The sequence below is a fragment of the Manacus vitellinus genome, unplaced genomic scaffold, assembly GCF_001715985.3.
Source record: "Manacus vitellinus isolate BGI_N305 unplaced genomic scaffold, ASM171598v3 scaffold_11_pilon, whole genome shotgun sequence".
Taxonomy (NCBI): Eukaryota; Metazoa; Chordata; class Aves; order Passeriformes; family Pipridae; genus Manacus; species Manacus vitellinus.
This window is the reverse complement of record NW_021938895.1, coordinates 2,488,087-2,515,769: the sequence shown is the minus strand read 5'-3', so window position 1 is coordinate 2,515,769 and position 27,683 is coordinate 2,488,087. Positions and strand designations below refer to the sequence as shown.

The window sequence follows — 27,683 nt, the reverse complement described above, 5'->3', positions numbered from 1 at the left end:
CCCAGAAGACATGTCACAGCTCAATGGGAGGGGCTGCCCAGTGCTGGCAGGGTATGGAAAACTGCTTTGGGTCACATTCCAAGTTTCTGTGATTGAGAAGTTAAACAGTTAAAAATGCTTTTGCCATGGGAAGTGTTGATGATCAAAGGCACAGCTCAGGACCAGTTTCACAGCATTCCTAAAGGCAGAGATATAAAAATAGTTGGGAGTACTGCTGAAAATAAGGCAGTGTTCCAACACTCTTGGAAGTCACAGATCTCTGAAAGCAGTAAGGAGGAGCACATTTTCCCTTTTGCTGGGATAGGAATGGGAGATTCAGGCTGTTGGACCCATGTGTCCAGTGAAAGTTCAAGATCAACATCTCAACTTCAGCCAGAAGAAGCAACTACACCCCACGACTGAGAAAAGGGAGAGGCAACACCAGAGGTCACAGGCACCTGTAGTACCTCCTGGTTGATGCAGGATCAGAAGAAAACAAGGAAAGACCATAGATATCAGCAGAGCAAGGAGAACCACAATCTCAGATGCTTTTGTGATTCAGGTAGGACCAAAACCATTTCCCTCCCTCACAATATGAGTAACTGCTGGTCATCTCAATAACTTTAAACATTCCAGTGATTTAGAGTATTGGTATATTTAAACATATTCTGCTGTTTTTTGATATTTGAAATCTGATACATAGAGACACACAGAAAGACAGAAGCACTTCTACCTCTTCCCTGTTAAGGATGTTGTTTGCAGTATATCTCAAGGACACATCCTTGTGGGCATTTGCTTCCCCCATTCATGTGTATTTCACCCTGCAGATTCACCTGAGATCTGCCAGTGCCTTTGCTCTGCATTTCACATGCTCAGAGGCACCAAACAGACAGGACAAACTACTGCTTCCCCTTTTTTTTCCCATTTTTCTTTGGAGCAGAGGTTGTGCAGTTCTCCCAAAAACATGGTGGGTTTCTCCCAAGCTCCTCTTTCTTGTGTTCCCAGTCTTCATCTCTCTGGTCTAAGGGGATTCCTTTCATTGCAGCTGTCGTGCGGTAGTTTCTGCTCTCCACCTCTGCCCTGCGCGAGAAAACAAGAGTGAGCACAGCACAGTCACATCTCCAGGTTGTTCATGAGGCACCATCTCCAGAGTCCATCTCCAGGATTGTGCCTCAGTCTGGTTAAACACCTGCTGCCAGTAACACTTGAGAAAACCCTGCATTGTGCCTGGCATGGTGCAGCCCCAACCTCTCCTCACAAAGACCCCCCCTGGGCCCCATCACTGTCAGGATCTGGACATGGAAATTCCAAGTGTAAGTCTTGTCCAAGAGAAGGCAAACCCTTTCCTCCTACTGCAGAGCTCTGATTTTGTAGGCACTCAGGATTTATGCAGCTCTATCAGAAACACATCATCAAGTATCAGGAAAAAAATACTTTTTTCTGTGAAAGAACAGCTCTGTCACATCAGTGAAATGCTATCCCAGCTGAGAGCAGGAAGCAAAGCCAGCGCCTTCACACTGATGAGCTTCATCACATAAGCTTACTACGTCAGAGAATGATAGAATGGTTTGGGTTGGAAGGGACCTTAAAGATCATCTCGTTCCAACCTGCTGCCATGGGCAGGGACACCTTTCACTAGATCAGGTTGCTCCAAGCCCCATCCAGCCTGGTCTTGAACACTTTCAGAGAACAGCTTCTCTGGGCAACCTGTGCCAGGGCCTTTACCACCCACCTTCACAGTGAAGAATTTCTTCGTAGTATCTAATCCAACCCTACTTAGCTAGGCCATTCCCCCTTGTCCTCTCACTCCATGCCCTTGTCAAAAGTCCCTCTCCAGCTCTGTTGTAGGCTCTCTTCAGGTACTGAAAGGTGATCTAAGGTCTCCACAGAGTCTGTGTTTGAGAGAGATTGTTGAGGCCCTAAGCCTGCCGGTGTTTAAGAGGCATTTGGAAAATGCCCCTAATAACATGCTTTAACTTTTGGTGAGCACTGAAGTGGTCAGGCCATAGGACCAAATGATTGTGGCAGGTCCCTTTGAACTGAACTATCTTTATTTTCTCCTATTAACTATCTGCTACCAAGGGCAAGAAACATCTTTCTGTAGACTTAGATATGTATGTACCTATACACACGTGAGTATGAACATATGCTTTGGGCTCAGATAGAAGGAGCCTTTGGTGCAGGTTCAACACTTGGCACTTTGTAGAGAGGCTGGCAGCAGGCACAGGCTGTGGGTGTCTGTGCCAGCTCAGCACCATCCTTGGCAGCTCTCGCAGCAACCAGGGTAAAGCCCTTTTCATGCAAAACAAATCTGATGCAAAATATGTGTTTGTTATTCAGAAGTAGCTGTTTTGAAGGTTGTTTCCTAACCTTTGCATGTCCATGCAAACCTCAGTGAGTTGTACGGATACTTGGTAGCAAAATATTCCCAATATTTGCATGTTAATAATATTTCCATGTTGATACATGTAATATTTCCATGTGAATGCAAAGAGTCCTCAGCACAGAGCAGTGGCCCAGCCTGGGCAGGCAGGTAGTTCATGCAGCTGGCAACACCTGGGAACAGACACACAGCGTTCAAGGGTCATGGTAGTGCTAGATGGGGCTGAATTAGGATTTAGGAAGGATTTGGATACTCATAGCCCTGTTTAGACATGCTCATCAGCCCTGCATTTGGCACAGACCCTCAAATTTAAAAATGGAAAACCTGCCTTTTCTCTCTTTTTGCATGACAAGCAAATACCCAAAACTGACAAAATATTCCTCATATTTATATACCACAGACACCACGAGTGGAGTGCAGACCTGCTCTGTGCTGTGCAGCATTATGTGCAGGCACACACTTAATTCTGTGACTGCAGCACACGTTGGTACTGCCCAGCAGCTGACACTACCTGACCACCTCTAGGACCTTCTGCACATCTAAAGGAGCCGAAGGTAATCAAAATTATACTACAAATGCCAGCCATTCCAGCTCCAAGGTTGGTGGTATGAGGAGGTGAAGCCATTGCAGTTGTAAGTTACAGTGGTTGGGCTTAAAAAAAGTGTTCCTGAGTAACAGTGATAAACTCTTGGCTGCCCACAGGCTGTGTTATGGCTGTGAGGTGACTGCACAGGCTTTGTGTGCCTTATAAAATGTCCTAGGCATGGGCATTCAAAGCATCTTCCCAGGTAAGTTCTCTCAGCCATGCTCATAGATGAGCCATGCCGCTGTGGGGTGAGTCAGGCCAGTATATGGCTCTGAAAGGCACATTTTCCAGCTTAAATCAGTCATTCACCTCAGAAAACCCTTCATCAGCTACCTGAGTTGCCCTAGGCTGTTGCTAAGGTATCTCAGACCAGGATGTCAATCATCCTGTCAATCAACTTGTCAGTCATTCTCCCAGGAGCCTCTGCCTGCCACGGGCATCGCCCATTGGGATCATCCAGGCAATTCCCCTACCCTTGCTGTCACCTCACTGTCATGGCCCTCGTGCACAACCAAGTGCCCAGCAAATGCTGCAGATTGGACAGGAATTACTGGTGAGGTTAATGCAAAAAGGACAGCATTGAATAGGCAAGTAATTGCTATAAATGATTCACCAAAGGAGAGAAGCCTGCAGACTTTCACTCTCACATTTACCTGCGCTGGTATAGAAACTAAGCATGTCAAGAGCTGAGAACAGTATAAAGAGAAACTCCACTGGAACATAGTGCCCCATTCTCAAAGGTCTGGCAAACCTGAGCTTTACTACAAAGCCAGGGTCTCGGCAGTTAAGACCCTACTTAGCAAAGCTTAGGTAACAGCTGCTCGTTGTTTAAATGTCTTTAAACTGAATGTCTGAGGGTAAGAAGAGCTGATACTTCTGTGTGGAAGGAAGGTGGTGAATAGTGAGGGTTTCCACATGTCAGCTCCAAATATAGCACAGCTTTAGCTCTAAGGTGTCCCTGGCAGGGTTCAAGGCCAGGCTGGATGTGCCTTGAAGCAACCTGGTCTAGTGAAAGGTGCCCCTGCCCATGGCAGAGGGTTGGAATGAGATGAGCTTTAAGGTCCCTCTCAAACATTCTATGATTCTGTGTTGGATGGGCAGGTAAAATGCAAAGGTTCCAGCAGCTTTCATAATAGCCAGAGCTTAGAAACTGGAACCTGTGGCTGCCCTAGAAAGTTTTCTGGGCTTTGTACAGGGGGATTTTGCACAGTTTGGGTGTCTTTTCCTATGGCAGAACACTGATGCTGTGTGAAGATAAAAGGTGGGCATGGAAACCTAACAGAGGAAACAAGAAGCTGTAGAAGTACAGCTAAAGGACAGCAGCACCTACAGAAAGGTTTATGTGGACTAAAGAAAAGTGGCACTTGGTAGGCACTGGCCTCCTCAGACATTTGCCCAATCACCATGCCTGATTTTTAACTTGGCAACTCTTGTGCTGCACTGGCAAGCTGGAGACTTTGAGTTAGATATTTGTCTACAAAAAAAAATCCAGGATATACATGGTGCCAAAGTAGTCTTGAAACTGTGGCAGTGGTAAAAGAGATGCCAGTAAAGGACTATGGTGGGACTGTAAATTAACAGAAAAACCCAGGGAAGAAAAAGATTTAGGGAGCTCTCAGCATTCCAGGCTTTTGCTTGTGCAGGTTTCACGGGCAGTGTATTTAAACACCAAGTAGTGTGTGGGACTGTGGTTTGCACTGAACAAGCTGGTTGGCCTCTGGTGATCCGTCCCACTGCTTGAGAGAGATGCAGGTATGGGACACAGCTCAAACCTCTGGAGTGCAGCATCTTAATCCAGGGAAACAGCTTTGCAAGGATGAAAATATCTGTGAGCCAAACCTGTGGCTGAAAAACAGGAATGGTAATTGGGAATCCTCTAAAAGCATATTTCTCATGGCAAGTGGTGCCACAGTGCTAACTGTAAACAGTTAAGGCAGTAAGGAGTTTCCCAAAATTTGGGAGTAATATGTGGCCATCCTACTAACAGATCAAATGGTCTAATTTTCAATAATTATGTAAAAAATACAACAGTTCTTTTCTTCACTATAAGAAAAGCCAGATGATATACATATATATACATATACAACTGCTGAAGGGCTGCTCTTAAACAATTCAACCTGTGTCTTCAGTATTCACCACTCTCTAAGGGGTTAATCTTTGCCAGCTGTTGCTCTCATTTCTGTTGCTTAACAATCTCTCTGTAACACCCTTACAAAAACAATGATGTCACCAGCGGTAACGCTTTTGAAAACATACCAAGGCAAACCGCAGGAGGCAGTGGAACAAAAGAATTTCTTCTAAATGACTTCCCTGTGACAGACCCGTGTTTGCTTATCTCCTACTGCTCGTGCTTGACGGCTACAACAGGCTTTAGGTGGACAGATAAGTAACACCCTGTGTTTGTTCTGTTGCTTTATAGGACAGTTTGTTTAATTTTCATTGCTGGAGCCCCATCCACTGCCGCAGCGGGACCTGCCCTCACTACTCACTTCTCCAAGAACTTGGAGCAGTCCTGGTGACCGTAGATTTCTGCAAGCCTCTTGGGAGTGTCGCCAAAGAGGTCGGCTGCATCCATGGCGGCGTGCAGGGAATGGAGGGTGCGGAGCACCCTCAGCCTCCCCGACTCGGCGGCAAAGTGAGCCGGAGTCCAGCCCACGTCGCTCCGCAGGCAATGCCGGGCGCCGTGATCCACCAGGAGCTTGACCAGATCCGACCGCCCTTGAGGTGGGCAGCAAAACGAGGAGAGAAAATGCAACTGCATCAGAATTTGTACCTTCGGGATGCAGGAGACAGTCACGCACAGTTGATCATAATTCCCTCAGCCATGGATTTTTACCCACGACCCGACCATTTCTATTATCATATGAATGATACTCAATAGAAAATGCTGGTTGTTTTTTCCCAAACTAGACTGCTTCCAGAAGAACTTTACAACAAAAACAACTATTAGATCAAAAAGCTTTCTAATTTCTGAACAGCAATTAGTCATTGACCAATTGACTATTTCTTTGTTACATTTTGCTTTTTAGTTCATTGCAGTATAAAATTTAAACATAAAGAATGGGAAAACCTGTGAACAGCTTTACTAAAACAAAGGTTTGTTGGATAGGAGGTAGAGAAAATACTTGTTTTCATTCACCTTCTCATTTTTCTAACCTGGGGAATTGCTTAAAGAAGCAAAAAAAGTTATTTCTAGCCCACTTCACACTGCCTTGACTGAGCTAGATCATTCCCAATGGCCTCTAGGCAATGTTAGTCTCTCATTTTCTTAAGTAGCTCTGTTCCCTTTGCTGATGCCTAAATGCATAATAATCCATGAGGGCAAAAGAAAAACATGGTCTCAAGTTTCAAACAGCAAATTATACACTTAATTTCTGAGTAAAGACAGATTGCATGACATGAGATCCCAACATGTAACAAACACTGCAGCATAGAGGAACAGAGGTTCAGCTTCCCATTTTACACAGTGTACAATTATACATTATGTATTGTTGCATCATCTCTTTTTTGAGATGTAAAGGGATATTTGATTTTAACAGACACTTCTGAAGGAGAAAGACCAAATGGGAGCTGCAAACACCTCTGGTCCTGCCTTGTTTACTCAAGCAGGTGAGAAAAAAGGAAAGCAATGTAAAACACAGTTATTTTGTTCTACTGGGTTTGATAAACATCTGATACAAATACAGTGGGTTTTACTTTCTGCTCACTCACACAGGTGTACATGAGAAATAACTTTGCACTGTATGGAGTCACCTCTTAGAAAAGTAAAGTGGGGGACAAGAGCCATGCTCTATGTACCTACCATGTAAATTGCAAATTTTCATGTGATGAAAGAAAAAAAAGTTAAAAATCACTTCGACGGCAATCCCATGAATTATTTTGTAGGCAAAGTTCCCACTTAAATTGGCATTTTTTTTTTTTTTTTTTTTTTTTGCTCATTAAGGACAAAACTACCAAATACAAGCTGTGATTATTTCCAGCATATGTATAATTACAACCAGCATCACCTTTTATGACGCTGGTTAGCAGAGGTAACAGAGCTGGGGTGCCCTCACCTTTGGCAGCAGCCCAGTGCAGTGGGGTCCTGTCGTGCCAGTCGACATCCTTGTGGTTTGGGTCGCAGCGTCCTGCCTTCAAAATCTTTTCCACCAGGTCGTAGTCCCCCAAAGCCACGGCTTCGTGGAGCTCTGTCATGCTGCACCCTTCAGAAAGGTGCCTGGTAACTGAGCAACAGGTGTTTGGTGGATGTTCACTGATGTATCAGCTCCTCTCAGGGCTGTTTTAATAGATCAAGCAGCACCTGGATTAAAAATGAGACAGGAACTGTGAGAAACCAGAATTTAACAAAAATAAGGGAAAAGGAATGAAAGAGGAAAAGTAATTATAATTTATCTTCAAACCGGTGATCACAGACTGATAGTGACATTTGGTCTGTGGTCATGGAAATATGGAGCCAAGGGCAGCCCTTTATATAAAGGACTTATATAAAGGACTTGTATCTAAAGCCTTTCTGAAGGGAGTTGCTGCTAAAATCCAGCTCACAGTGAATATTTGCCACGGGTCTGTTGTGCTCACTAACCATGGAAACTGGCTCCTCCCTTGCCAGTGCTGCAGATCTGTTACTGGTAGCATTTTATTGCAACAACAGAAACGACTGCAAGTATTTTCTCTGATGTTCTTTGGCGCAAATAATAATAAGGGCTAATAATAATAAGAATGAAACCTACAGAAAAAGTGATGGGCAGACAGTGATAGGGCAAGGGGGAATGGACTTAAACTAAAGGAGGAGAAATTTAGATTAGATGTTAGGAAGAAATTTTTGGCTGTGAAAGTGGTGAGGCACTGGCACAGGTTGCCCAGAGAAGCTGTGGCTGCCCCATCCCTGGAAGTGTCCAAGGCCAGGTAGGATGGGGCTTCGAGTAACCTGATCTAGTGGAAGGTGTCCCTGCCCATGGCAGGGGGTGTGGATGACCTTTAAGGTCCCTTCCAGACCATTCTATGATTCTAGAAAATAACTGAGCCCATTGCTTAAAATTCTCATCACCAGTCCCATTCAATAGACCCCCATCAAGCAGATCTCCAGTCCCTGCAACGCTTTGGATTTCAATAATTATACCTGTGCTAGGGGGTATTTCCCAGCTGCTTTGCTGACATCTAAGCAGATTGCAAGGATCACTAGGTACTTCATCATCCTGAGAACGGAAACTACAATATTTTCTCCAGTCTGGTCAAATCAATGGGGAGAAAACTTTTATATTTCCATATTAATAGCTGAGCTTAAGCTAATTAGTCCTGTTGCCCTGATAAACCAGAAGCATTTTAGGGTTTGCTGCAGCTTCTGCATTGCATTTACTTCATGGAGAAATTTTCACAGTTTTGAAAAGAGTGTGATTTTCATGTTCAGCATGTTGGAAAGGACCAACATCAGAGCTTGCAGAGGCTGATTGTGAGGGAAGGTTTGCAATCCTAAGGGCTACATCCTGAGCCAGAGATGGATTGGGCCATTTATCTGCTCTCAACTCCCATAAACATACCAATCACTTCCCAGGTCCAGGCTGGAAGGACACAGAATCATCTCCACTCTGATTTTTTGCAAGAAAAAGATGAAGTATAAAGGTCAGAGGGATTCACAGCCTGCTTCAGACTTAGGTGGTTGGACTGTGCAGACAAGATCCAAAAAAAAAGACTCATACTTGTCTTCTACTGAGCTTGACTCCTGCATGTCTGGGAATATCTGAACATATTAAAAAATAAAATAAATTCTGGAGCTCCTAGTGGGCCACTGATGTATTGGCTTTGACATGCCTTGTTACTTGAAGTAACTAGTGGTTACTTCAACCACTTGTGCGCTGCCTCCTCCTCATTGCCTCTCACTAATCTTGAAGAACCTGTTCCTTTAGATTAAGCAGAGATGTTCTGAGCTGTCCTCCAGGATTTCAACAACATTAAATCTATCCTGAAAATGTCACATTTTAATGCATCCAGCCCATCACTGAAATGAGGGCTGGACCAAAGTACAGGGAAAAAACCAAACTCTTGGACCTTTTCATACCACTTGCTTATTCTTTTCCAGCTTCAGAGAGAAAGGGAGAGGAAGACAAGCCACTGATCCCACTCCAAGAGCTCACCAGCTCTCCAAGGGGACAGTCCATGGGACAGATCCATAAGCAATTTAGGCCAAGCCAAATTTTACCTCCCCTCCTCCCCTGCTGCTTCCTTTGAAGCTCATATGGCCGTTTAATAGCTGCTCATCCCTTATAAAATAATCTGTTATTATTGGTGCTGGTTTTAGGGTTAATTCCCTGAATTCAGTGTTACCGAGGGGGCAAATGCCAGGGCTCTGTAAAGGGGGGGTGAGTGCAGATCTGCCCCGCCAGTAGGGACCTGTGCTCAATCTGCTTTAAACCGCTCCAGATGTTGTACTCAGAAGCGGGATATGCTTCCCTAGAGGGTGATTACCCCCTTTTCCTAAGGCCAGAGGAAAAGATTCGGCCTTTTACTGAGCGACCTTGAGGCAAAGCGTTCCCCCGCAGCTGGTCCCCCCTCCTCGTCCAGCCACAGCTTCTCCGCGGGATGTTGCAACCCATCCGGGGGAATTTTCTCTCGGGGTTCCTGGTGCTCGACGCAGCCCCACTCCGCCACGCTCGGCAGCACCGCCGGGACATCCAGAATCCATACATATGATCCCGTCCCTGCCACACGGAGGCACAGCCCGGCACCTCGGCGGCCGCGGGATCCGCCGGGACGCGCAGTCTTTGCTTGGGATGGCCCCGCGCCAGAAACTTGTTTTCCAGGCCCAGGGGAGATTTCTCCCGGGAAGATTGTCTCAGCTGAAAACTAAGGCAAAGTTTGGTCCCTCCCCTTCGGGCAGAGCCCGGCAGTGGCTCTGCCTGCGGGACAGACGTCCTCCTGTGGGAGCAGCCGCCGCTCCCCTGGCTCCGCAGGGCTCTGGGTGGCCGTCCTGCTCCTCTGGACGGCGGGACGGGAGCACAGGGCGACCGGGACACCGCACACCAGGTATGGGAAGCACCAGGCGCTGCTCGAGGGCAAAAAAAGGGTCTGGGGAGAGCACGGGGAGGAGCGACGGTGACGTGAAGGGGATTTTAAAGAGCTGGGTGGTTGCTGCGCAGCCTTTCACACAGGTTATCAGCGCTCCCCGCTCCCCGGGGTCAGCCGGCTCATGCAGGAAGCCTGTTCCCAGTCGTCGAGGGATTGCGTTTCTCCAGTTCCTCCCTTCCAGCCCCGTATCTGGCCCCAAATCCCTGTGCGTCCCTGCGGAGGGGTGGGATTCACTCCGGTGGACGTCCCCCTTCGCCGTTGAGTGTAGGGCGAATTTTCCGGTGGGGAAAAGTATCCCACCTCCTGACACGGCCGTGCCCAGCCTGGCGATGGGAAGCAGCAGTACTGGGCTGCAGCAGAGGAAACTCAGACTAGATGGAAGGGGAAAAGTTAATACACAGCGAGGGTCTGAGATGTGCAGACCCGAGGCGTGTCCTGCTTTGAGCAGGGGCTTGGACTGGGTGACCTCCAGCGTCCTTGCCCGCCTAAATACTTCTGGGAGGTTGAGAGGGACACAGCTGGAGGTTTTGGGTGCTCTGCCAGCACAGCATTCACCTCCCACACACCCAGCATCCCGATACCTGCAAGGGACCCTGCACCCCAACTGCTGTTGGAGCTGGTGGGGAGAGGGATGGTGATTTTAAGATGTGGTTTTCTTGATGTGTTTTAAGCTCGATGAACTCAGTGGTGAGGTGGTAGACTGGCAGACGTCAGGACAGCCTGCCTGTACTTTACCCTGTGTACTGCCACAGTACTTTACCCTGTGACACAACCATCCAAGCCTCTCCAGGAGCAGCAGGTGGTGGCTCCTCCAGGGAGGGACCAGGGGTGGTGGTGCTGCCTGGGCTTGCATTTACCAACCCACTAACATGTTTAGAGCAGCCCAGAAGCTGTTGTGACTTACAAATAAGATCCTCTAAGAGGCAGCTCAGGAAACAGAGGATACACCAATCCCATCTCCGATGTTATTAGTGGGTGGCCTCCCTTTCTCTGCCTGCTGGGAGTGAAACATTCTATCTCTTCAAAATCAGCTAATATGATGCAGGAAGGGGCTGTTCTCCAGTGCTTGCAGAGAAGTGATAGGGGATGCTCCTGCTGTGGGACAAACACTTGGATTTAACTATTGGATCCAGAAACTCCACAGTTTATGGAAAGACTGAACCCAAGTGCCTCTTCCTGCTGACTGCAGAGCTGCTTTCTGCTGCTTCCACCTGACATCCCTATGCCCCAACCACACAGCAGACAGGTTTCTCACCACCCAAGTCCTGCTGCAGGCCCAAACCAGCAAGCAAAGGGTAACAAGTTTTTTCAGTCCTTAAAATGAGGTATTTAAAAGCAAGGACAAGAGCTGGGGCTCTCAGGTAAATGCTGTCATAGTGCTTATGTGTGCTTTTTCCCCCAGACCCTGTGAGTGTTGAAATGTTTTGGTATCTGGGGTAGGGACTTAAGGTGATCCCATGCCCTGGTGATGAGAATTGGCTCTTTGGTTCAATCTGCAGTGCCAAATCAGGCAGGGGATGTCCTTAAAACAGATTAATCAGAGCTCAAGAAGGGGACAGTGACACCTTCAACCACTGTGGAATATCATACTGGGGAGTGCTACTGAGATGAGCATGGGAAAATGCCCTGAGATGAGGCTGTAAGGCCATGGCCTAACTCAGGATGCAGGACCCTCACATGAAATATTAGGAATTGCCCAGCTCCACATTTGGTTCTCTCCGTCTCCATTTCTGATCTTGAGAAGGGGGATGTACTGACCTTCCCCAGCCTCTGTGCTCATGGTGATGTGCTGTCACTGAATTACTGAGGTCAGCACTAAGCCACATCAAGATGTTGCATGGAAGCAGCCTTTAAAACATGCAGCATGCTTGTTTACTGGGAAAATAAGTGGCTCAGATCAGTGAAAAAAACACACATTAGCATTTCAGTGACAGCCTCAGCCTTTTACACTCTGCAACACAAAAGGCGCCAGTGTGAAGGGCTCTTTCCTTCAGCTCCCTCACATTCCTCAGGCTCAGCTCCCCCGCTTTGGCAGCCTTCAAATAAAGGAAAAGACAAGGTCAGGAGAAAAAAAACAACAAAGGAGAAAAAATAAAAAGGAAAAAAAAGCCAAACCCCAAATCTAAAACCGTAGGCCCTGGTAAAACCTCCCTTCCAGCTGCCCACTACCCAAGTGAGCGCTCCTGCTTGGGAACTGCTCACCATTTGCCAATGGCTTTCACCTTTCCCAGAGCCCCCTGAAGCCCTTTCCTCCCTTGCTGGAGAAGCTGACACCTCTGCAGCCCTCAGCTGCTGGGACAGACACTTGTCAAGGTGACAATGATCAGGTTTTGTCAGGCACACTGGTGCCTGACTTTTGTGCACACTGACTTTTGTCAGGCACAATGATCAGGTTTTGTCAGGAGAGCCTGCTCCAACACCAGCACCACCATCCTCTGTCCTCCTGCACAAGCAACTTCCCAGAAGATTCATGGAGATGTCGGGCCCCCTCAGGAACAGCAAGCCCACTTCAGAAAGTGCTGGGAAGTAGCACAGTGACACCCAGGACCCCATCCTGCTGCTCCCACATGCATAAGCTCTCCCACTGGAAATCCCTGGAGCACTGGAGGGGAGTTTGCAGGATTTGGCCCAGAAAAGCTCCATGCTGGATCATCTCCTCATGCTAGTTCACACAGACCTATGGAAGCTCGTGCTGATTTATACTGACATTGGATCCAGCCTTGGAATTTAAAAAAAGCCTCTGTGTTTATCCAAGTGTTGGGAAAGGCTGTCGGAGCTGCTTCCTGTGCCCTTTCAATCCCCAGCTCCGGAACTGCTGCAGGAACCGCCCTGCAGCAGCCACAGCACATCAGCTCTGGCAAACAAACTCAAACCCACAAACTGAAGGCAAAACCACCATGAGACACCAGGAAGCCATCATCTCCCTGGCTGAATTCACCATCAGGAACGAGGACATGCTGCTGGAACTTCCATTTTACCTGTTTATCATGCTTGAAGTGGACCCAGCTCTCATCTGAGGCATGTGAGGACTCCAGCTGTTAAAAACTGAGGAGCAGGATGCTCATTTCAGGCCTCAGCAGCCAGCACAGCTGTGACACTCCAGACTTAGAACACATACAGACATATAAACCCACAGCCTGATTTCTTAGAGAGCATAAGAATTTAATTTCCAGTACCACAGGAGGAGAGCAGGGCTGATGGATGCTGTTATCCCACAGCATCTATAGGGAAATCAATTCCCAATGCTTAACTTAACAGCCTACAGGGGGCTGGGTCATTTCTCTTCTGCTGCAGATGCTGGAGGTGCACAGATGAAGGTTGAAAAGTTGGTTTAATACAAAAAGAACGGGCTGATGATGTAAACTATGGAGGCTGACAGGCTGGAGGTTTGATATTTCCTTTTCTGCTGTTCTTCCAAGGGCTGAACACACTGGGCAGAGCAGCAGTTTATCATATGAGTAGTAAAACACTCTGCACAGTCACTGTGTTGTTATTCAAGTTCCCCCAAAAGAGTAAAGAAGAGTAAAAGCACCATTTTTACCTGTACCTGAATTGGGCACCTTCCGAATTTCCCAAGAAATAATGACATTGTTCTAGAGGAAAGCTGGGAAGGTGTTTAAAAGTCAGACTTCAGGTGCAAAATGTGTTTTCAACTTGTATTTCTTACCATAAGCAAGGTGCATTTGGTGTCCTTTTCTTAATATCTATTATTGCTTTATAAATTAATGTTCTGCTTAATACAGCTGGCTTATGAGATGTGTAGAAATTTTAACATTTAGTTTGCCTTTTAAAAAACAGCCATAATATGACAGTTTCTGAAACCTCAAAACCATCCCTCACTTGAACACCTTTCTGTTTAGAAAAGCCACATTAAAGCATACAGACCCAGAGCTTCAGTGGCAGCTGAACTCCAGCCCTTTGGACTTGGAATGGGCAGTCAGAGCTCTGCTCCTAAACCTACTGCCAAATCCTTTCATAGCCCTGGGTAATGGAAAGAAAGCACTGCTAACAAAAACCACATTAGAATTCAGTAATAGCCTTACAGCTATCAAAAAAAGAAAAGGTTATGTAAGTTACATAAAAGACCTCAAATTAAAAAAAAAAAGTTCTACAAAATGACAAATGGGCCTTTGTGGAACAATTAAAAATCAGGACAAACTCTCAGAGAAACTATATCATAAAATAGTCCACACATTTCTCTACCAACTTACAAAAAAACTTTATTTTTGTTTTTCTGTTTTTTTAATGAAAGGGAAACAAAGTTCCCAACAGTCTCAGAAAGCCTAAGGTTCCCCTTGAGTACCAGTTTTTGTCTGGCTAATGTACCACATGCAACAGTTCCCCCCAGATTTGCAGTTATGGTTAGGTCAGCTTTTGCTCCAATGCCTCCCCAGTTAGATCCTGCTCTGTAAATGATGCCTAATTGTCAGCTGGAGACCCACACAGCAAAGACACTGAATTCAGCACATTAAACTTCCCTTTACATCTTCACATGAAAATAAAGTTGGCTTTTTTTTTTTTATTCCATATTTGGCTAAAGCTTTAACAGTTCCAGAAATGCAGTATTTGGCCTCCTTGTTTACTGCTGACCCCCAACAATTCTCACATTTTCCCTATATACACGTTGTTTGGTATCAAGGGGAAACCCTTCCAGAAGCAGCAACTCTGGCTCCTGTGCATCCAACAGCTGAAGGAGGAACTGGCAGGGCAACCTCTCAAAAAACAGCAGCTGAGCTGCCAAACAGTCTTAAATCAGCCACTTGGCCAGGCTTAAAACCCCTTCCAGCAGCTAGTATTAGCTGCCAAGCACTTAAACCTAACCACATCCTCTCCTGCGATCAGGCAGAGACTTTTCCAAGCACTTTTGCTTTATGGGATGTAAGGACGACGGAGCTGGGCTGTAAGAAGGATGGAGATGGGCACGCTGGGATGATGGAGCTGGGCTGTAAGAAGGATGGAGATGGGCACGCTGGGACGATGGAGCTGGGCTGTAAGAAGGATGGAGATGGGCACGCTGGGACAATGGAGCTGGGTTGCTGTGATGACCACAGAGCTGGGCATGCCAGGGATGATGATGGAGCTGGGACACTTGGATGACCACAGAGCTGGGCATGCCAGGGATAATGATGGAGCTGGGACACTTGGATGACAATGGAGCTGGGCATGCCAGGGATGATGGCACTGGACACACTAGGGACAATCACGGAGCTGGGCCACTGGACGCATTCTTGAAGTGGTGGATGTGAAAGGGAATTTTTTCCACATGGATGAATGGAGCCATTAGCTGCAAAGGGGAGCCAGGAGGAGGGCAATACCACACTGGAAGCGCAGTTTCCTTCTGGCTCCCTTTCCAGGTGCGCCTGGAAGGGGTGGGTGAATATCCAGTGGTGGCATCACTAGCGTGTGTATGTCCCGCGGAGCAGCCCTACGCAGCCAGGTCGAAGTCGTCGCGCTCCTGGTTGTAGTCGAGCACCTTCTGCCGCAGGCGCGAGGCGTCCACCCAGGTGATGAAATCCTCGACGGCGCGGGGGACGAGCAGCGCGGGGTCTGTGACCACCTCGGGCCCCACGCGGACGTGCCCCTGCTCCACGAAGGTGACGGCGTGGCGCAGGTTCTGCGCCATCCGCAGCTTCACCAGCAGGCAGGGCAGGCGCCGGCGGCAGAAGGCGGCGGCCGAGAGGCTCTCGCAGACGGCCAGCGACTGCCGGCTGCTCACCAGCCCCAGCCCGTGCAGCTTCTCCAGCAGCGCGGCGGCGCAGCGGGAGCGGAACGCGGCGCTGTCCGGGCCCAGGTCGCGGAGCCGCCGGGCCAGGGCGCGCACGGAGCGGGCCAGCGCCTTGTACTGCACGTAGTCCTCCCGCCGGCCCAGCCGGTACCGCCGCAGCGCCCGCACCTCCGCCAGGTTACCGCCCGACGCCTCCCAGTTCACCAGGTCCAGCCGCCGCAGCAGCTTCTGCTCGTGGTACTTCAGTTTCCGCACCATCTTGACGAGATACGGGATTCAGGCTCCGCCGCGCCGCCGGCTGCGAGGGGCCTTTCCGGGGAGGAGCGGCCGCCTACACCGCGGTTCTTCCGGGGAGGAGCCGCTGACAGCGGCCGGGGAGGGGGTCCCGCCCCGGGGCGGCCGAGCCCAGTGGGGCGGTGGGTTGGGAGTGGTCCCGWGTCTCCTTCTCGAAGGAGAAGGCAGCGGATAGAGCCCATCCCCGCGGCCGGAGCGGCTTCCTTGCTGCCCAGCCCGGGATGCGGCTGCTTCCCCCCGCGCTCGGCGCATCCCCGGGGCCCGCCCGGCTCGGAGGGGTCACCCCAGGTACGGCCGCACCGCCCCGACACCCGCTCCGTCACGGGCAGCCCGCCCTTGTCTCTCCAGGGATCGAACCCGGGCTTCGTCATTCCTCCTGGAAAAATGGCAGCGGCGTTGTATTTCTCCGCGACATCCCGCTGCTCCTGATGAATAGGCCGATTTTCCTTGAGGAGCCGCAAAATCCTCCCTCTGTGCGGTTCGTAGCACCGCAGACCTCCCGAGTGCCACCGCGGCCTCCCCAGCCAAAGGTTTCATCCCACCTTTCTGTAAGTGCACGGTGCTGTCTGATCCTTAGGATTCAGGATACTCCAAGGAAATTCCCCAGTAGAACAGGTCAGGTTGGTGATTCGGGATTTCTCTGATTCTCATAAAGCAGATTTATGTATCGGCTCAATCTTGAATTTCTTACTCCTGGATTTTCAGCGCACTGGATTTGTTTCAGGGTGGGTGATCTGGTCACAGAGGCCATGGCCCTCTCCTGATTTGCTTTGCGCTTTTCTCCAGGTTTGCCAGTGAAGGCACCAATGGAAATGTGGACCAACAGCACTGAGAGATTTTACAGAATTCCTGAAGGAAAGGGGCCACACTCGGTTGGATGTACGGACCTGATGACAGAAGATGCAGCTGAGGTAAAGCTTTTGATTCTTTCTCTTTTGGATTTAAGCCACAGTGTCAGTGAAACAACTTGCTGTAGTTTTACAGAGGAGTCACACAGAAGGTCTTGTCTGTGTGCTCCATACTGACACTCATAGCTGAGATTTCTACCTTTTCCATCCTGGTGTAGGATGTATACTTGGCATTTGCTAGATGGATGTAACCTGCAAGCCTTCCCCATGGCCAATTCCTCCTTCCTCTTAATATCCTTTTCCTTCTGACTCCCCTACTCAAGATACTGCAGAGAAACTGTGTCCCACCCACCCCACCACTCCCTCTTGCACTGGGCTCCTGAGGAGACTCCACATGCAGTCTCTGTGACTGTAGCTGTTCTCATCACAAAGGTCCCAACAGGATTTGGCAGTGTTGGGAGATGCAGGTGTGCAGGGCTGGGAGATGAGGGTGTGCAGTGTTTCAGCTGCAGGGTAAAGTGTGAGATGTCTTCTTGAGATTTTATCTCTCTTGAGAAGAACAGGATGTCAGTTCTGTAAGAGGTTAGCACAGTGAGAAGCCATGATAAGAAGATGGGTACAGTAAGCACACAGGTAGACAAATGACTTCACTTGTGGGTTTCTATATCAAATCCTCTTGCTTCTTAGACAATATGCCTGCAGTAACACTGTGGTTTTACTCCTCAGACTAGCCATAGTGGAGCTTGTGATCAGTTTGCAGTGGTTGTTCATGTTTTCCTTTACTGAACTTACTCTGGATTAGCACAAAGCAGCAATTAGTTTCTCTTTGCAATCAGCCCATGTGTTTTTGTTTTGATAAGCGTTCTGAACAATTACAGTTCTCTCAAGCATAGATAATGAACATCTTTCCCTTTCTGGTAAGCAGTTAATCACTGGGGAAGTTCAGTGGGACTGTTTTGAGATCAAGTTAATATCTTTACCAATATGGAGGGAGGTTCTTCCTTAATGGTCTTTGTGTCAAAGGTTGGTTTAACTTTGAAAAGTAAATAGAAACAAGCTTCATTAAACAAGCTTTTGGTAAACCGATACATTAGTGTTCAAGAAATCAAGCTTTATTCTAAAGCTCATGTTTATTTTGGCCCTGATCTTAACTAGCTAAACCAAAAGCACAGTTGGAGCAAGACAGTGAATTTGAATAGTGTGTCGCAAATTCCCTTGCAAACCAGGAAGTAAGAATGCAGATTACACACAGTTCATCTGCCTGGAACTCTGCTTTGAGGTGTGCCATTGGTACATTGCTGCTGTCTGCAAAGGAAAAGGACTGACAAGGGGTATGGAGGGTCCACGTGAGTGTGGAAAGCTTGGGTGCTTTCCTGGGAGACCTGGAGTGCAGACAATAAAAGAAGATTCAAACTGGTGGTAAGGAACAGAAGCAGATAAAGCACAGGTTAGCAAAATTGTGTTTAGAAAGATGGACCACTAGAGACCTGTAAGCATCTTGTTGAGGAGGAAGAACAATATAGTGTGTTCCCTTGCTGTGCAGCTGCCCAAGAGCTTCACAGACAGCCTCTGCTCAGTTTAGCCAGGAACACTATAGCCACAAGACCATGCCCCTGACACACTTTCTCTGCTGAACCACACTTCCTGAAACTAGTCTCAGAGTAAAATATGTCTTGGTAACCTAGTGGAACAATATACATCCAGGGGGGTCCTTTCCCCCCCTCTCCCAGTTTAGCAAACTCAGTTGGGTCAGTAACAGCTTCATGAGACTCACTGATGCAAGGAAAGCAATGACAGCTCCCAGCTGAAAGGGTGAAGGGACAAAGTCATAAAATCATGGAATCACTGAATGGTTTGGATTGGAAGGGACCTTAAAGACCATATGCCATGGGCAGGGACACCTTCCAGTAGGCCATGCTACTCGGGGCCCTGTCCAACCTGGCCTTGAACACTTCTGGGGATGAGGCAGCCACAGCTTTTCTGGGAAACCTGTGCCAGGGCCTCACTGCCCTTACAGTAAAGAATTTCTTCATAATATCCAATCTAACCTTGCTCTCTCTTAGTTTAGAGCCATTACCCCTTGTCCTGTCAGTCCAGCCCCTTGTCCAAAGTGCCTCTTCAGCGCTCTTAGAGGCCCTTTAGGTACTAGAAGGTGATCTAAAGTCTTCCCAGAGCCTTCTTCAGGCTGAACGTCCCCCGCTCTCCTGGCCTGTCATCCTAGGAGAGATGCTCCAGCTCTCAGATCATCCTCAGTCACCCCTCTAACACTCAGCCCTATAAAACTGCATCGTAGAACCATTCCCAGTGAGGAAGACAGAAGGAAAGATCCAGCAAGATGCAGAAATGGAGCAAATTGGTAGTGATTGTAAATTATTAACTTAGTTAAATGGAGCATTTTGAATTAGCCATAGGCTAACCTAGGGAAGGTAATATGCATCTCTACCTGTGAAGTTCTGTATCTCATGCTACTTTAAATTCATTTTAGGGACAGAAAGTGAATTGGCATCAAAGCCTGTATAGGATAATAATTTTCTCATGAGATTCTCTTAAATCTCTTGAGCTGTCTTTCTTGCATCTGAAGCCCTTTATACAGATCATTTTATCTTCCTTTTTCTCTGCCATATATAAAGAAATGCCAATATTGCTTTTTTTACTTTCCTCCTGATCCCAGGGAAGCTTCTTGCGCCTGTATTACCCAGCATGTGATGCCACAGATACTGAGGAGGCACGATGGATTCCAGATCGAGAATACTATCAGGGACTCTCTGACTTCCTTAACATGTACCGGGTTGTAGGAGAAAGGCTTTTCCATTACTACGTTGGTAAGACTGGTTCTGGTTTTATTCCTTGACTAGTGCATGAGCTCTGTTTGCAGGCCACTGCCTCGCTGCTCCAAGAACAGGGTGGTATCACTGGACTGAAAAATATATTTTAGCAAACAAGTGTTTTTGTGGGATGGGTTTCTGTAGGGAGGCTCAGTGTTGAATGTGACCAAGTTCTCAGGCAGTCCCTGACTGCTGTGGATAGGAGTGTCTGGGCAGCTTGCTTTAGGAAGAGCTTGGGTAAGCTGCACCTGTGTGTTGGGATTCAAATCCCACAGGGAAATGTGCAAAGATGTAAAAGCTGGAGAGATCCTAAGGTCTGAATACCAACAAGACTTGTATGCCGGACTGTTAGCATTTAGGAGATAGGTAGACCTTGTGCCAGACTGTGGCTGGGAAGAAGAGAGGGAAAGTATCTTCTGCCAAGTAGTAAGTATTTTCAGAATGAGATCCAGATTTGTCTTATGTATTTTAAAGATGAGACTTAGTACCTTATCTTTGGGTGACTGCTCTGAAGTCAGTGGTCACCACATTCTTGGGATCTCTCCAAAGAGAACACTTTCTCTCATTTCAGTAACAATGACATACACTTCTGTTTTTATCCAGGTTCAGTGACCTGTCCTGCAAAGTCAAATGCTGCCTTTAAGCCAGGAGAAAAATATCCACTTCTTATTTTTTCCCATGGACTTGGAGCTTTTCGGTAATTCTGCAGTTTGTTGACAAACTATTTTTGTTGTCTATGGAGACAACAGTTACCAAGGATGGTTCTGAACAGTTTTTCAGTAGGGGGGTGAGATCCTTCTGGAGCTGAAACAGATTTCACTAGTAGGCTGCTGTGTGTCAATATGCCTTCACTGAAACAACAGCAGTTAATAAAAGCAGGGTTGATCTATTTTTGATCATAGAATCATAGAATGGCCTGGGTTGGAAGGGACCTTAAAGATCATCTTGTTCCAAACCCCCTGCCATAAATAGGGACACCTTCCACTAGACCAGGTTGCTTGAGCTCCATTTGTTTTTCCTTTGTATGATAGGGGTGAAGGTATTTACTGACCCATAAGCACACTGTGAAGACTAGCTAGTTGATTTTTGGACAGCTCTTTGAAGATGCAAAGTGCTGTATGTGCTACAGTAGCATTTTCCCTTCTGACAGTAAAACAGCACCAAGGTGTTTTGAACAGGCTTTGGTGCCTGGCATACACAAACATGCTCTGCTGGGTAGCAAATTCAAACAGAAGGAAATATCGAGTGGGGACTAGCACATACATGGTGTAGTCAGCATTTAAAAAGCAGTGGAGTTGAAAGAGTTAATGACTCACCAGAGTGTGTTTTTTATTGCAGGACAATCTATTCTGCTATTTGCATAGAGATGGCTTCTCAGGGCTTTATAGTGGCTGCTGTCGAGCACAGGTGTGTATGCTGCATGCTTTGGGAGTTCTGATGGCAAGGAATTTTCTCACATTGAACTGAATGTTATTTATTCTAAAGAAGAATTTTTGATTCTTTTTTAAAAAGAAAAACTAACATCTCTCTTTCAGTCCTGCCCATAGCTGGGCATAGCTCCCATAGCTCAACTCTTCCCTAAACAAAAGGAACTTTGCTTAGATAAGCCCTGGAGTAAAAAGTCTCACAGTAGATAGAATATGGAGAATATAAAGAAGTTGAGAGTTTTGGTGGGGTTACTGCATCATTTAGAAAGTCTGTCTACACTCAGTTGCAATTGCAGTAGCACTGGTTGATAACTGGATCTCCAGATCAGTGAAATCTAAAACCTGTGCTGACTTCTTCTCAGACCAAATGGAATGCATACCCAGAAATAACCTTTTGCTGATATTACAGAGATGAATCTGCTTCAGCAACATATTATTGTAAAAGAAGGTCCGTTTCTGAATCACGGGAAGAATCTACATCAAACATGGAGAAGGAGTGGATCTACTACAGGAAACTGAAAACTGGAGAGGAGGAGCGTTGCTTGCGCCATAAGCAGGTACTTGGACTGGGTCTGTGCTCTGGGAAGTGTGGCAGGAGGGCTGTGTTTAGGGCTGACTAGCAGACTCTTTCCCTTTGGCAGTGTCTACAGTCTTCTGCCATGACTCAGGGTATATATAAATATGGATCAAGTCATGTGTTCCTGAAGATGGAAAAGCCAAGAACAGTTTTCTTCAGAGCATAAACAACTTCCTCAACAAAGCTTTCTCGTGAAGCTGCACTCTTGAGCTGAGTCAGCTGTTTGTCCTCTGGTTCCACTCAACTTTCTGTTTCTTCTTTGTGTCTTCACAGTTTTACTGCCCAGCCCAGCCTATAAGTGACACAGAGTTCATTTCATATGTTTTTGTGGCCTTAGGCTTGCTTTAGCTTTCATTTACTGTTGCATAGCAAGATGAATCATGGCTGCTCTGAGGGGGATGTTTGCTTCATAGTCTTCAACACACTGAAGGTGGTTTTTAGCAATGTAAACAGTGCAGACTTCCTGCTTATAAGCAGTATCCATGCTAGATGTGGTGTGACCATACTGATGACCTCCTCCAAGCATAACTTGACCTTTAAAATATGGGAGTGTTTTTTCCAGCTAGTGAAAACTCAGTCAGGGAGCTGCTTCTCTTTATCTCCCAGGGCCATACAGACAGCAGTCCAAGAGTCATTTCCTGTATGCCTACAACATCCTGCTTATGAGTCTCAGTGTGTAATGTCTGAGCTTGCAAACAACCTGCAGAAGCCATTGTCTACAAATTTCAGAAGTAGAGAAGTCAGGAGATTGGGATGTATTTGAAATTCAATGGTGCACAGACATCTTGCTGGCTGCCTACACACTGTGGTTCCCAAGAACACTCCTGTTTTTTGATTCTTCTTGAAGCTTCTCTTTTACTGACATATCAAAGTTAAAAACTGTTCTTATGTGGGACAATGAAAACCTTTATTTGCAACAGCTTTGCTACAGTTTTCAAGGATGTGTATATATAAAAAATGAGATGGGCTTCTTAGCTGTTTCTTATTTGGGGTTTATCCGGTGTAAAGACAGTTTCAAGGCTATTGTGCAGATACCCCAACCTCTCTTTCTCCCCAGGTGCAGCAAAGAGCACAGGAGTGTATCAAAGCTCTCAATCTCATTCTTAAAATCAGTTCAGGAGAGGAAGTAACAAATGTACTACATTCAGACTTTGACTGGAACAGCCTAAAGGTGAGTGAAAGGTGGCGACTGCATTTTGTTAAACACCTAATAATGCTTCTGGTCTCCCTTTTCCATTTCTAAACTGGTTCCTGTAAATTATTCTGAAGATCACACTGTAGATCTATGAACATATTCTCAGGTCATATCAAGCTGGATAGATAGCAATGGAGCTGAAATGATGCTCTTCTCACTTCAATAGGATCTATTTCCTAAGAAATTATTCCCTTAAAAAAAAAAAGTTTGGGAAAGAAAGTCTCTTACGGCACCTGGATTTTTTTGACAGGATTCTGTTGATACTAGCAGAATAGCTGTGATGGGACACTCTTTTGGTGGTGCTACAGTTATTGAGAGTCTCAGCAAAGAAATAAGATTCAGGTGAGTATGCAAAACAAGGCAAGAGACATTTGGCACTGGAGAGCTCTGGAGCAGAGCACCTTCTCTAGGATCCCCCAGCTACTAATTAGCAACTGAAGCAAAGGTTTGTTTGGTATGTCTTGCTTTCTCCAGTCATGCTTCTTCCAATTGTGGGGATGTGGTGGAACATAATAGCTGTATCTTATTATATCAGGATACTGTGGGACCCTGCTGTCCTGGCAATGGAGACCAACAAATGCAAGAACAGACTAATTCTCTTCCCCCAGAGCAGAAATAATTTTGAAACAAAATGATTCATTAACCTGTTCAGTATCAGAGAGAGCTCTTTCCCATGTCTCTTGCAAGTCAAAGCATGCTGAGAACTTCCATTAAAAGCTTTCTGCTTCTGTGCCAATATCCAGTTGTTTTTGGCAGGTGTGGCATTGCCCTCGATGTGTGGATGCTTCCTGTAGGTGATGACATTTATCAGAACAGTGTCCAGCAACCGCTGCTTTTTATCAACTCTGAAAAATTCCAGTGGGCTGATAACATCTTAAAGATTAAGAAGCTCATCTCCAATGACACAAACAAGAAAATGATCACTATCAAGTAAGTGTCCAGGATCCATAATTTCTGTGGTTGAAGGTGAATCTTTCCTTTCTTGTTGGAGCTGTGCAGTTATATGTAACTGCAGAAAGACAGTCACTAGAGCACAAGTCCTATGAGGAGCAGCTGAGGGAGCTGGGGGGCTCAGCCTGAAGAGAAGGAGGCTCAAGGGGGAACCCTACCACTCTCTACAACTACCTGAAAGGAGGGTGTAGCCAGGTAGGGGTTGGTCTCTTCTCCCAAGTAAAAAGTGATAGGACAAGAGGAAATGGCCTCAAGTTGTACCAGGGGTGGTTTAGATTGGATATTAGGGAAACTTTCTTCACTGAAAGGGCTGTCAGGCATTGGAACAGGCTGCCCAGGGAAGTGGAAGAGTCACCATCCCTGGAGGTATTTAAAACTCATGCAGAAGTGGCACTGAGGAACCTGGTGCATTGGTGGGATTGGCAGTGCTGGTTTAACAGTTGGACTTGATTATCTTAAAGGTCTTTTCCAGCCTAAATGCTTCTACAATTCTGTCCTTCCTCATGGCCCAGGTTTTTACTGCACACTTAAATGAGCCATACATCTCCCATACTGGGGACAGACCTCTCAAAGCAGCCAGTAACTCCAGGTTTTGAGATACTCCAAGGTGTGCATTCCTGCCCTGGGTCACAAGTGTTGCATGCATCATCTGAAGACTTTAAGTAGCCTTCTGGGGGCAGTTCTGCACTCACCCAGTGAAAGCAGTGCAGTGGATGGTTCGATCCTGCACCACAGACAAGGAAAACAACTTTATCTTGATGTTTTGCTAAGCCAACGCTTTATTGCCATTGCTGCTGTAGTGACCTACACTGAGCATGTACAAACCTTCCTCCCTTCTGTGCTTAGTACAGAATTTCCTGCTAATCTTGCATGCTTGTGAGATTAACGTGTTTTATCTTCTGCTAAAGAAAACAGTGTAAGACACGACTGAAGTCTTTGCATATTTTAATTGCGTGAATTAATGTATTCTTATAAACCTGTTGATCATTTCTGTATTTGCAGGGGGTCAGTACATCAGAGCTTTCCTGACTTTACCTTTATAAGTGGAGGAATTATTGCAAGATTTTTCAAATTAAAAGGAGAAATAGATCCAAATGAAGCTATTGATATCAGCAATCATGCTTCATTGGCCTTCCTGCAGAAACATCTAAGTAAGTACCTGTTTACAGAAAAGTATGAAGTTAGCTCATATTTAATTCCTGTGAAGCTTTTTATTGAGTTTAAAGCAAGATCAAAATAAGTGTGTCAGTGGAAAAAACAAGTCAGACAGTTTCTAGAGGTTTGTCAGTTACTTTTGTAAGCTTAGCAACTCAGAGGAATGGCATTGGCATTTTGTTCTCATAGAAAAAATGATACTCCAGATTTTTATGTTCCTTAAAACATCATGCCTCCCCTACTTTGCCAAGTTGGTTTAATTTTTCAGTGTAGTTTTACAAAAAGCTGATTACTTACTCATTACCACTTGGGTTTTATTTCCCCCGTTTTACAGGTCTTAAGAAAGATTTCGATAAGTGGGATTCACTTGTGGATGGCATAGGACCCAATGTTATTCCTGGAAGCAATATTGACATATCTCCAGCTGAACCTGAATAAGGAATACAAAGAAGTACTGAAAATGCCATGGACATCAGGACACTAATGCTGGCCAGACATTGCTCAGACATGGGGTGGCATTAAACACCTACACAGCTTTTGGGGTGTGGAATAAAAAAAAAAAAAAAAGGCATTAAGTTACATTACCATAAAACCAGAGGTTTTGGTTCAAATGAGTTAGTAGGATAATAGTGAATGGATAGTAGGATAATACTGAAATACTGCAACAGGGTAACTTCTGCTTTGTAGGCAGCTTGGGGGAAATCACTTCATGGTAATTTAAATGCTCTTTTGGGTTTTGACCTAAGTCAAGTTTGTGGAGAGACAGATTAAGCTCCAAGGAATACAACTACAGTTCTGCTTACCAAGCTTTAAGTCAGTTTGCATCCAGCAAGCAACCAAAACAAAGCCCCCCCCAAAACCACCACTTTGTCATTTAGATAGTTTCAGCTGTACTGTGACAACAGCTGTGAGTTGGGGCAGGTTGTTGCTCCTTCCAGTCAGAAAGGTACCAGTGGAGGGTGGTCTTCAAAACTGCCTTATTTTAGTAAACCACGGTAAAAGCTACAGGAAATAGTTAAGATCACAGCAGAGAAAGGTGTTTGTTCAGACACAGGACTCCTCGTATGAACTTGATCCACTAAAATGTAAGATCTGTGTTTAGTGCCATACCTACAGAATATTTCTATTCCAAAAGCTTCTGAATTGGTCACTCTTGCTCTAGCAACTGTAATTCCCTTTGGGGAAAGCTCCAGGCAGTTCTTCTCTTGTTAATGTCTGTTACCACTATCACACAGTCTGCAGGTGAAATTATAGAGATGTGGCACCTGTAAAGCTCCCTTTACATGGTCCTTGTTAGCACTGCTTGATGTCCTGAGGTCTCTCATGGTACTAATTCTCCCCTGATACTCATCTTTGTCCAGGTACAGTGCTGTCTGTAGCTGACAGCAGAAGCAGCTGGCTCCCACTGACAGAGAGCAATAGTAATACCTGGACAAACAGTGTCAGCAGCCACCTGGTCAGCCTTGTTTAAGGCTGTCATTTTTGGATCAGAAGTCTCTGAATCTGCCCCATGGGAAGGGTGTCTTCTGAATTATGTTCATTTCAAAATGAGGTTACAAACAAAACTGAAGCAAGCAGAACAAGCAAAGCAATTAACAGTGTAATTAAATGTTACATAACCTGTGATCTTAAAATGAGATTGCAACAACACCTAAGACCTGTCCTTCAAAATTCAATGAAGTTCTTTCCAACCTACCACCATGTATTGTCTTTATTAAGCAATTAAAGATGTGTTTGTCTTACTGAGTCAGCACTAACACCTGAAACCTACTGTAAGACAGCCAGACTGACACTATCAGCCAGCCTGCATTCCTAATCCATATGGCAGCATGAAAAATCCACAGCTTCTGAAGAGGAGGAAAAAGCTATGCTATATAGGAGCATGGAACACTGCTATAAAATAAAATCCCCTTTTCAACACCTGAGGAGGAGATTAAAAGGTGAGATCTTTGAACAGCTGCAGGTTAAGTCCTTATACTGCTGTACCTGTGTAGCAGCAATACCATTCTATTGGGTCATCTTCATATTTATTGGAAAAGCTTCATCTTCAATTAGTGAAATTGGAATAACTTCAATTAATTATGTGCAATTAATGTTTCTAATTATTCACCACAGCTCATAGTCCTCTAGAGAGCTGGTTAAGGTCAAAACAGAACTAGGGACTGCAGAACAGCCCACACAGCATTTGTGCTTATGCATAGGGAACAGACACAAGTCAGTAAAAAAACACATTAACAAACCAGTATATGTCAGCCAAAGCTTTATTCTAGCTTCTTCCATTGCTTTAGAACAGCACCAAATGCAAGATTCCAACTCAAAACAACTGTATTTCCCAATGGAGGAAAAAAACCTTCCTCCCCCCACCACACCCCTGCAAAAATACCCTCAATTTTTTTTTTTTTGAGGAAAAAAACCCATGTAACAACATAACTTTTGCTTTCCAAAAGCAAACATCAGCAAGCAGTGCTGTACAACAAATAGCATATACAGAAACTCATAAGAAGTCTTTTTTGAACAACCACCCACCTTAATACAAGAACTCGATACAAGTCAGTGCACCCACACACAATAAGAAATGCCAGTCAAGAGGCAAACTTATTTAATAAAGAAAGTACAGTTATGAGAAACAAGCTAACAATAACAGTCTACCAACAACAGCTGTAGGAAAAAAAGCTGACA

General features: G+C 46.0%; 3 protein-coding genes across 9 annotated transcripts; 1 reads left to right on the top strand and 2 right to left on the bottom strand.

Moving 5' to 3' along the window:
- Nucleotide 1: 1 nt before the first annotated feature.
- Nucleotides 2-10,736, bottom strand: ANKRD66 (ankyrin repeat domain 66). Of its 2 annotated transcripts, none has more exons than XM_008921504.4 (4): nt 10,589-10,736; nt 7,004-7,248; nt 5,438-5,666; nt 2-1,059 (listed from the first exon to the last, which is right to left on the bottom strand). In XM_008921504.4, exons 2-4 carry the CDS (start codon nt 7,140-7,142, stop codon nt 879-881), a joined length of 549 nt encoding a protein of 182 aa, XP_008919752.2. In that variant the 5' UTR covers nt 7,143-7,248; nt 10,589-10,736; the 3' UTR covers nt 2-878. The 2 variants fall into 2 exon arrangements, with proteins under 2 accessions (XP_008919752.2, XP_017944258.1); XM_018088769.3 differs by lacking the exon at nt 10,589-10,736 and adding an exon at nt 9,457-9,674.
- Nucleotides 9,614-26,699, top strand: PLA2G7 (phospholipase A2 group VII). 6 transcript variants are annotated; one of them, XM_018088766.2, is made up of 11 exons: nt 9,614-9,965; nt 16,813-16,937; nt 19,546-19,696; nt 20,303-20,396; nt 21,038-21,106; nt 21,536-21,683; nt 22,761-22,874; nt 23,149-23,240; nt 23,655-23,828; nt 24,852-25,000; nt 25,339-26,699. In XM_018088766.2, the coding sequence occupies exons 1-11, from the start codon at nt 9,629-9,631 to the stop codon at nt 25,440-25,442; spliced, it is 1,557 nt and encodes a 518-aa protein (XP_017944255.2). In that variant the 5' UTR covers nt 9,614-9,628; the 3' UTR covers nt 25,443-26,699. The 6 variants fall into 6 exon arrangements, with proteins under 6 accessions (XP_017944255.2, XP_029821653.1, XP_029821651.1 ...); XM_029965793.1 differs by lacking the exon at nt 9,614-9,965 and adding an exon at nt 15,876-15,969; XM_029965791.1 differs by lacking the exon at nt 9,614-9,965 and adding an exon at nt 16,121-16,641.
- On the bottom strand, nt 14,208-16,072 carry IMP3 (IMP U3 small nucleolar ribonucleoprotein 3). The gene has a single exon (XM_029965794.1). The coding sequence runs from the start codon at nt 15,988-15,990 to the stop codon at nt 15,433-15,435; it is 558 nt and encodes a 185-aa protein (XP_029821654.1). The 5' UTR covers nt 15,991-16,072; the 3' UTR covers nt 14,208-15,432.
- Nucleotides 26,700-27,683: the final 984 nt, after the last annotated feature.

Bases quoted from the DNA above. Each gene is read 5' to 3' on its own strand.
- PLA2G7 (XM_029965791.1), top strand. From the start codon at position 16,248: ATGCGGCTGCTTCCCCCCGCGCTCGGCGCATCCCCGGGGCCCGCCCGG. The intron at 23,241-23,654 runs GTGAGTATGCAA...TGTTTTTGGCAG, and splicing joins AGCAAAGAAATAAGATTCAG to GTGTGGCATTGCCCTCGATG. The intron at 25,001-25,338 runs GTAAGTACCTGT...CCCGTTTTACAG, and splicing joins CTTCCTGCAGAAACATCTAA to GTCTTAAGAAAGATTTCGAT.
- IMP3 (XM_029965794.1), bottom strand. From the start codon at position 15,990: ATGGTGCGGAAACTGAAGTACCACGAGCAGAAGCTGCTGCGGCGGCTG.
- ANKRD66 (XM_008921504.4), bottom strand. From the start codon at position 7,142: ATGACAGAGCTCCACGAAGCCGTGGCTTTGGGGGACTACGACCTGGTG. The intron at 5,667-7,003 runs GTGAGGGCACCC...GCCCACCTCAAG, and splicing joins GCACTGGGCTGCTGCCAAAG to GGCGGTCGGATCTGGTCAAG. The intron at 1,060-5,437 runs GTGAGTAGTGAG...TTTCTCGCGCAG, and splicing joins TGCTCCAAGTTCTTGGAGAA to GGCAGAGGTGGAGAGCAGAA.